At 39.2% G+C, this 9,665-nt stretch overlaps 1 protein-coding gene across 3 annotated transcripts in view; it reads right to left on the minus strand.

The window, feature by feature from the left end:
* Window positions 1–9,665, minus strand: part of PROS1 (protein S (alpha)) — a 21,754-nt gene that overhangs the window by 8,636 nt on the left and 3,453 nt on the right. For all 3 annotated transcript variants that reach the window (XR_001861621.1, XM_017733055.1, XM_008632728.2), the window contains exons 3-10: window positions 9,545–9,665; window positions 9,101–9,125; window positions 8,718–8,804; window positions 7,337–7,459; window positions 7,086–7,208; window positions 5,154–5,279; window positions 3,010–3,131; window positions 1,115–1,233 (exon numbers count right to left, since the gene is read on the minus strand). The exon at window positions 9,545–9,665 is cut by the window's right edge and continues 3 nt beyond it. Coding sequence is in view for 2 of the 3 variants with exons in the window: in XM_017733055.1 (XP_017588544.1) it covers window positions 1,115–1,233; window positions 3,010–3,131; window positions 5,154–5,279; window positions 7,086–7,208; window positions 7,337–7,459; window positions 8,718–8,804; window positions 9,101–9,125; window positions 9,545–9,665 (846 nt within the window). In the remaining variant the exon portion in view is untranslated. The remainder of the gene's footprint in view (window positions 1–1,114; window positions 1,234–3,009; window positions 3,132–5,153; window positions 5,280–7,085; window positions 7,209–7,336; window positions 7,460–8,717; window positions 8,805–9,100; window positions 9,126–9,544) is intronic.

The following is a 9,665-nucleotide window of genomic DNA, read 5'->3' on the forward strand; positions in this document are numbered from 1 at the left end:
GCTGCATTTTGTAGGGATGCAATGCAGACAAAATAGGACGTGCTTCAGTACAACTGGGCTGCCAAATGTTGTCATGAAAGAATTATAAGCTAGAAATTGACTCCGCCTTTTATATGCCATTTTCTCATTTGAGGATTTGTTGTCTGGATCTAGGTTGAATGTGTGTATATAGCAAAATTAGGATTTACTGTGCAGTGGAAGAGAAGAAAGTAGAGTAAAAAACACTTTGGGACTAGACCAAATAGATTAAGGGTGGAAGGAGAAAGCAGAACATTTGGAAGATGGGGTTGGCTAAAACAGCTGTAATTCAGAACTGGGGTCGCTGTCCCTCACAGTGCTGTTCTGTGTCCCCTAGATGGGGCTGTCCCTCGCCAGATGCACCGAAAACTACTCTGTATTTACACCAGACTTCAAACATTTATCATCTCAGAAAGGTCTTCCAGGACAGCATTAGTGCCTGGTCAACTTTGAACAGTGGCAGAGGAAAGAGTTCTCAGTATTTATGTCCTTCTGTACGGTCCTGAGGCTCTGGGGATCACCAGCTCAACAGCTGCTGCTGCTGTTACCTTCACATTGTTTGGTCAGTAAGTCAGGGAACACGGCAGTTTCGGCTGCTGCAGCAAGGAAGTCCAAGGGCAATAAAGGGGTCAGTGCCACTGGCAATTGCTGTGACAGCTGTAAAGAAAATCATACAGCTGGTGCTCTAGACAAGGTACTGTGCTCTGTGGGTGTCCTTGGAACACTCTGTGCGTGAAAGCAAGCCCAGGGAAGGGCAGGGGGGCAACGACCTGATTTTATTGCTCAGCAGGACGGGCAGAGCATGCACAGCTTCTACGCAGAGCAGGGGTGAAGCAGCAGCAACATCCAAACTAAAGCCATTCCCGTGTGCAACTGGAAGCTACTCTGTAACTATTTTCACACCACCTCTGAATTTTATGTTGGTAATTCTAAATGCCTTCCTATTCATTCATTCATCATATAAAGGTATCTTAACCAAGGAGGAGATGGTGATATAATTTATGCATGCAATGCACTCCTCCTAAACCCTCAGAAAATTAATGGAAACAAATGTCTGTCATTCCAATGCATATTTTTATCAATAGCAAATGCTTACCTTGTGACATTTGGCAGTTTGAACTTTAAGTAGAGAACAGGAATTCCTATAAATTGCTCTGCCAGGTAAAGCAGTTGGTAATTCTTTTCAAGGTTCAGTGGGATACACTCAGTAACAGACTGAAAATGGTAGAGAAAAAAAGCTGTAAATGCACTGTGACAGCTTATGAAGCAACTCCTGTTGCTGACTGCTAGTCTGTCATTTTTATTTTTTTAAAGTAATGGCTTACCTCTGGGTTTTTTTTAAACTCGAATACCTATGTACAAACGAAGCTGTGTGGTTTTGCTTTTGCTTGATATGTCCACTATTTAAAGTGTTGGAAGACAATTCAGGTTGACAGAAAGTTCTGGTGGATTGAAACTAATGTTTAAATATTTAGTTTTTGAATTAAGAATTCCAATCTTCCCTCAGGATCTTTTCTTTCACCAGGGGTATGACACCCACCTTCTAGGGAACTACCAAGCTCCATTATTAAAGTTCTGCAGAATCTAAACCTGCTCAGGTGTTAGAAGGGAATGCACCAGAGCTGTATCTTGGGAAGACTGTGTTAAACTAAAAAATCACAGTGCTTATTCTTTCCAGTATTCACCTACTTGAAATTTCAAACATGTTTCTATCCAGCAATAACATCTATTGTATGCACTGTGTGTGGAGACAGGTGGGAAGACTCCTCCAGAACGGGTTTAGAGCACTTGTCTCATGGACAAGTAGCAGTCTCGAAGTCTCTTTGATCCAATGTGAATCCCTCAAAATATTCTGCGAGTGTTTTCTGCTCTGACTTTGCTATTCCTGACGCAGCAGTTCCATTAAACGTACAGGTGCTCATCTTTAATTTTATGGCTACTTCATTTTATGGCTTCTAATGTCACTAGTCTTTAGATTGAGTATCTTTTTAGCTTTAGATTGAATATATTTTAAACTCTTTTTTTTTTTTTGCAATTAGAAGGCATGAAACTAACTTCCAGATAGAGAATTAATCACTTTTGAACAGTACTGAAAATAAGAGCATCTTCCAGCCTCACTACATGTCACCATTTCAAGGATGAGCAAAATGAAATAGAATGACTGCCAATTGTTGTTCAGGCATTAAATTTCAGAGAGTACAAACCAGACCCAATACACGGATGCTGGAACTTGTGTCAGATCTTGTTCCTGCAGTTTAAGCCAAATTTTGTTACACTTTGTTAGAAGTGTTTTATTGTTGGCAGTTATCTGAGCTCACTTCACATAACATCTCAGACAGCCTGAAGTTTTCAAAGTATACACAGAGAACCACTTACAAAAAAACCTTTGGACTTCAATCCTTGAATCCTGATTCTCTGGAGCTTCAAACTTTCTGCTCCTAAGAAGTGTAAATTTTCAAATGGATCAAGAGCAGCCGTTTTTTGGCTGCAAGATGTTCTCCAACTGGCAAGTATTACTGAGTGCTTTTCCTTAAGCTATGGCAGATGAGAACTGTGGAAAACAATCCAGGGTTTTTTTCAATCCAAACAGAGTAATTCTGAAATAGTGAGTGAAAACTTTTGCACAGCCTAAGGAAAACTTGGGAACATATGGACAGAAGGAACATTCTGTCTCTGAGTAGGCTGAACAGGAATTATTTGTTTGATAGCAGAAAGCCAAGGCTTATTTTGGAAGCAGCAGGGAATAAAGATGCCTGGCTAAAGCAAGCTGCTTCTGACAGGACTCCTGTAAATGAGCATGCATGAACTGAGTGGCATCCAAATCCCTGCTTCTTTGGGAGCCAAACCATAGATCAGAATCTCCAGTATTTTCTCAGGAATTTTTAGTCAGTTCTCAAATAGCTTCCTATTTTCCTTAATCTAAGCTACCCTCTCATCAAGAAATACCCAACTTTGTGATTTTCCACATGGAATTTTACATAGCAGTTTTACCTCACAATTCTTCATGTCCTTAGAGAGCTTGAACCCTTTCTTGCCATCACAATAGCAGCTATAACTTCCTGGTGAGTTCACACAGAGTTGAGCACAAATATTTTCAGCACATTCATCAATATCTAGGGGAAATGGAAGCACACCGAAAGATTTATTCATGGCACAGACTGAAAACTAACACAAATTAACGGAAAAATGGACAAGAGAGATTCTCTGGAATAACATGAATCCAAAAGGTGATTTAGTAATCTGATAGAGGCCTGGAGGGCAGAGCTGGAGACTATTTGGTCTGATTTTTGAGGCATAAGGTAGCTGAATTAGTGAGAGACCTCATAAGTTGCTGCCACAGATGGCACAAATCCCGTTTTGGGTCAGATCTCTTCCTTCCCTTATAAGATGCAATGAGAGCTTGGATTATTAAAAGTATCTATGGCAAGTATGAGAAGAAAGGATGTGCTTTATTAATATAAACCCCAAATAATCTCAGGGCAAAATATCTTTTAAAATAACATAATCTCATGAATACCTACATTTCAGACAGCATCTGTTTGCAGAGAACAACAGTCTGGTTTGAGTTTAAAATAAGTTAAATTAACTAAAAGAACTTCATTTTCTATTTAGTAGGTTGTACAAAATAAAAAAATTAGAAATAAAAGGCCAATGTAAATTTTACATTTCTAATACAGACACAAACAAAATCTGTCCTTGACAAGAGAGTCCAATGGGGGTGATTTAGGCCTCAGATTAAAGAAAATGCACCATTTCTTCTGAAACAAATAGCCATTCTAGTGGGAATAAAAATTTTTGTACCAATGCATGCATTTAAATTTGGGGGTTTTTTAAGACTAAAATACCTTTTTTTTTTTAAATTATTTTCCTGTTACTTGGAGGAAGAAAGGTAAGGAAAAAGAAACCAAACCCTCTTCTGTTCCAGTCTAACAGTATCCGTCATCACAGAGATAGCTGTGCATAAATGTCTGTAAATTCCATTTTTCTAACAAGCATAATTGAATTTAGCCACCTACAAGCAATGTGACAATGAAAAGCTCATGTCATTTAGTATTTCTGTAAGGCTACATTCCTGTCAGGCTGCACAATCCTGTCCTTAGACAGGATTTGGTGACTCCTTTAATGTGGTTAAAACAAGGTCTAAAAGATTAGCAGCGTAATCTCCCTGCTAGGGAGGTAAGACTTTCCCTGTTGGAATGCCCTCGTCTTGCAACCTCCTGCAATCCAAGCCCCAGCAGAAACACAACACTTACATGGGTTGCATCAAACTGAATTTACCTGAAGGAAATCCTAAAAGGAGTAAGAACTAATTACTGTGAAGTTTTTCTCACTCCGGTGCATACAGGAACAGGAAATGGTCAGTAGTGTTTTAATCCCATAATAACTGGACAAAGAGCTGGCACCTGGATATGTAATCAGTGCCACTGTGCAAAGCTTTGTCACAAGAGACCTGCAGGAAAAGCCATGGAGCAAAAGATTCACGGCCAGCAAGAAGCTGCTTTTGTGTCCTTTTGAGCAGTAGTATAAGGCAGCTTTTAAAATAAAAACCAGTCACTGACAGTTTATTCCTAAAGTGACAGTGTAGAAGATTCTTCACTGTAAAACTCTCAAGAGCTTTCATATCTGTTTACAACTGAAATTTAATTTCTGATGCTTTAACAAGCAAAGACAAATAAAACACATTCTAAGACAAGTATGCAAATACTTTCAACACCTGAGAAGTTACTATGATCTTTGTATGAGTGGCTTCCTGCTACTTCACTGCTAGCTATCAACACTTTTCAACTTTGCTATAATTGTTACAGAACTTCAGAAATTTTTAATAACAGATTTTCATTTCAGGAAAGATTCTTTTGGAGCAGCTCCTTTTTTCATAGCTCTTTCTCTGGATAGTTAGGAATAGTTTCATTTGACATTTGAGGTCTTTATAAAAAATCTTTAAAAAATCTTTAGAGAACTGCCATACTTTCATGTAATATAGCCTGACAACCTAATGAACAATTAATTTATAAAGAATACAATGATTAATAAATACAGCAGCAGATGAGATGCTAAGTTTGGTATAGCAGTGGATCGAAAAAAGAAAAGGGGAAGATGAAAGAGATGAAAAGGGGGAGCTGGGGGTGAAGATGCACCTTCACAGTTCTTGGACGTTGAATTGTATGTGTAGCCTTCTGGACATTCGCACTCGTATCTCCCCTGGGTGTTTTTACAGATGGCTGTCCCACAGATGTTGGGGTGTAGCACACATTCATTTATATCTAGAAACACAATCAAGTTATTAAAAAACAAGTCCCACTCTTGCACACCATTTTCCTTTCCAACCTTATTCAACACTGTGCAAACTGAGTGAGGCTGGCAAACTGGCTTTTTCTTGGCAGGCCTACCGTGCTGTCAGAGTAGACTAGAGCTACAGCCAGAAAGATTTCCAGAGGGCTGTAGAAGACACTTCTGCATGTCCCCAGTGAAAAAATTCTCTGCCTGCCTATCTTTCCCATCCCTTCCTGCCTTCTGCAGGTACCAGGGAAAGGGATGCATGTCCAGAAAGGCAGAGAGAGAAACAGGCTACAGATTTTCCATAAACTAAACCAGATGGCATAATAAAATCCTATCTTATACATCCAGAAAGACAAGAAACAATCCGACCAGAGGTTCTTCCATGCTACAATCAATTCATGTCAGTTTTCTTTTAACTGCATGTGCTGATAGGTGTTCAAGCCCCTCACTGTCTCTCTATCCCTCAAACCATTTTAGTGTCTATCTTCTGTCTTGTTCCCAATTTTTCAGTGTCATTTTCCCAATGCAGATGTGACAACTGGATTCAGGGTACAGTATCAATCTTATTAAGTGTCCTAGAGACGGAAAAATACCAGATCCCTGGTGTACTTCACTCCCACTTGTGAATACAGGGATCATTCTGATTTTCTCTGTGGTTTTGTAGCAGTTGCAGAAAAGGTGCTGCCCAGGGAGAACAGACTCTGTCACTGGCTTGCTTGGACTCCAGCAACATTACTAAGTCAAAGCTGCCCTGAATTTGGACTACTTTTCTACAGTTAGTAAGTGTATTCCAAATTATTGGTTGTTTAACTTTGTAGTTGGATGTAATAAAATACTTGAATGCAGTTTATCAAATGATTAACACTCAGGCACTAAGATATATTGGTCTATTTTTATCTCTGATTACTTTTTTACCAGATTTCCCAGTATCTTTCCAAGAATTACAGAGGTTCTAACCAGTTTATCTGCTTGCCTTTTTTCATAAACCCACAATCTTCTATTATTCTGGCATTTCTTTGGAAGTCATTAATTCAGAAAAATATATAGACTAAAGAAAGTCACAGTGGAAGACGGTCATCAAGTTTAGCCTCTTAAATTATCTGACATTATCCAAAACAACATGTTGTCATAATTTGGTAATAAAATATGACACTAAAATGGAATAAAGTTGCAATTTTTTCTAACTATGCAGTAAGAATTGCTAATTATGTCAATACACAGTCTTCATCTGGAATGGAATGAAGCATTCAGGTCATGACCAATACCAGACACAAGCATGTACAGAAAAAATTATGCTGGGTGAATCAAAGAAAAATCATTCTCCCCATTAAGAGAATTTTTGGATTCATTAATAGTTTCTTCTCCAATGAACTGCAGAAACAGCAGCACAGCTAATTAGGAGTGATTCAGCCTAAACCAGTGTTTATCAGAGAGGATTTCCAAGGTAACAGTATCGGCTATTCACATCACTTGAGATTCATGTTTCAGCATGCTTAAAGGATATGTGAATCTGGCAAGAGATTAAAACAAGCTATATGGAGCTCCAGTAATGAAGCAGAATCTCATCTGTGGCCTTTTTTTCTTTCTTTCCTTGCTTCTTGATCTGGTTCATTATTTGGTTGCCCGTATGCCTGCAGTGTGTAAGGAAGGAGTGGCCAAGTTAAAGAAGGATTGCATCTTTCAGAGGCAATGCAAGAGCATTTATGGAACTATTGGATCAAACCCTTCCCTCTCTCTAGCCAACAGGAAACGTGGTGGCATGGAAAGATGTTCCCCTGAAGTCTCCCTACCTCCACAATCCCGTTTGTTGGAATGCATGAAGTAGCCATCTTCACATAAACAACGGAAGCTCCCAGGGAAATTGGAACAGCGTTGGCTGCAGCCTCCATTGAAGTCTTCACATTCATTTATATCTACAAAGAAAAGGCAATAAAACTCTGCTGAGAGGAAGGCATCCATTGACCAGCTGCAAAGACTATTCAATAGTAGAAATGTAATTGTGCTTCTGAGAACCAACATCACTTGAGATTGAAGACTGTACCTTCCTCACAGTTCTCTCCTCTCCATCCTGCTTTACAGACACAGGTGTACTTGGCTTGTCCATCTATGCAATCCTTGTATCCATCTTTATGGCATGGCAGAGGGCTGCACTGGTTTGAAATTTCTGTGGGATGGAAAACATGGAACATCCTTGTTATTTGGGGTTATTTCTCCTCAAGAATCACTTTAGTCTTTCGCCTTCTCTTCCTACAGGTACCTGTCATGAAACAGGAAAGGTCTTGATTGAATAATGTCAAGCGCACCCACAACAATCTTGCTACTTGTTTTCTCAGCAAGAATTTTTAAGTGACTGGGAACATACACAGCCACCAGGACTCTGTCAGGCAGAAAACAACTAGAAGACAAATTACTTGCTAAATCATGCTAATCCCTGCATTAGTGACCAGACTTGATACTATTTTCATTACATTTTAAGGATGCATTTCAATTTCTAAAGAACAGCGCTCTGCTCCCATCATATTACCACAAATTTCACTAGAAAGATCAAAGTTTCAAAAATTCAGTATTAGAGAGTTGAGTTTGTGTTCAAGAGTGGTCACATAGAGAAACTGGCAATTTATTGCACTATTATAAACTGATCTGGAAAACATGTTCAGCCACGACCATGTTCAGTGTCATTATTAAGGATTTTCTTTGCCTTCCATTGCTTTTAATGACAAAAAACATCAGAGATAAATATTCCTATTCAAACTAACTGAAAGTTTCTTTCATATAACCAGGCTGTAAGAGTTTAGGAGGTTTAGAGAGATAGGAGTAGGGAGTATGGTAAAAATGGCTTCCTGTGAATTTATTAGAAAGAACACAATTCTGGACCTGTGAATGTATAGGCATAAAAATCAAACATTTGAGAAACACCCCAAGTTTCATGCTTTGTGGCCTTTTGTTTGGAAGCAATGACTGTGTTCCAGACAATATTTTGACTTTTTTTTTTTTTTAAATTTTGAAGTTTTCAGCTGTTAATGTAACTATGGGCCAAAGAGTGGTAGAAAAGACAATTAACAAGAGAACTTCTTACCCTACCTGGCAGAACGTGACTTCCTAGAGGCAAAGAGTTTGGCATAACTGTTAGAGATGTGGTAGAGTACAGAGGACACACTGGGGAACATTGGTGGGTTGGCGTAGGACACATCTGTTTGCACAAAAACTCTGCCTTCTGTTTTGCAGTTAATTATGTTCCTTTCTAAAAGTTAAAAGCAGTCACTTAAACTGCTTTCTCTGGAAATGCTCTGTCTCACCTCACATTTTTTGGTCAATTTCTGGTTTAGATTATTGAGTCTGCCTGAATTAAATGGTTATTTGTCTCTTGTTGTGTCTCTGTGAACTGCTTTCTAGCCGCTGCGTGCTCCAACATCAGCACTTACCTTTGACACAAGCCCTCAGGTCAGCTGGAGAGTCTGGAGTGACTGCGGCCACCCTGAACACCCCTGCTCGATGGGAGGCAAGGCAGCCTGCAAATGCAAAGCCCCACAATCAGCTCAGGGTCCAAACACTCACTGAAGTTACACCACTTGCTGCATGGCATCTTCAAAGAGCCTGTTCTCACAGCTTGAGTTACAAAACTGGTCTGGGCATGTTAAGGACAGCTGATTACAGCACAGCCTTCAGAGTGCCTCTGTGAGGATCTCAGCACCATTATAATCAGTGTGGAAATCATCCCAGTGCTAGGGGCAGAACAACTAAACCAGTATTATCCAAATGAGAGCATCACTGAATCATACACTATTAGGGGTTTTTTTGTACTTACTTAAATATTTGGGATAAAAATACTCCTGCAGAAAGAAAAGAAAAACAAAGGCTAAGAAAAATTTCAGGTAGATAAAATTACAGCAAAACACATCACTGAATATATTCTAAAGTATATTGGTATTATAGCTGCAAAAGAAAAAAGAGTTACTTTGAGTCACAGAATATAGGCCTGGTTTTCTGTATCACTGTTATTTGGGCTAAAGCAGAAGATTATTTAATACACACAAGACTCAGTGGAGAGATTAAAATACGGCACTGAATTGGACACTTGCAAAATGAAGGCAATGAAATAGAATTGGGTGTCGAAAGTACTTTGAAGATTTTCTCTTTAAATGGGAGGACCCTGCCCGATGTTATTGGGAGCTGTGAATTCTACGTGTTTCTTGTCTTTCCCTCCGCAAAGAACTACTCACCATGTCATAGATACTCATGAAATACTTACAGTTTCAGGATTATTTTCGAAGATTTCCCTGGCTTCTTCCCTATTGCATAATTCTTCAATGCATTCTCTTTCTAGATTTCCCTTCTTACTTTCTTCCATGAAAGAGTTTGCTCGCCGTTTC

Source organism: Corvus brachyrhynchos, unplaced genomic scaffold (assembly GCF_000691975.1).
Source record: "Corvus brachyrhynchos isolate BGI_N302 unplaced genomic scaffold, ASM69197v1 scaffold565, whole genome shotgun sequence".
Lineage (NCBI taxonomy): Eukaryota > Metazoa > Chordata > Aves > Passeriformes > Corvidae > Corvus > Corvus brachyrhynchos.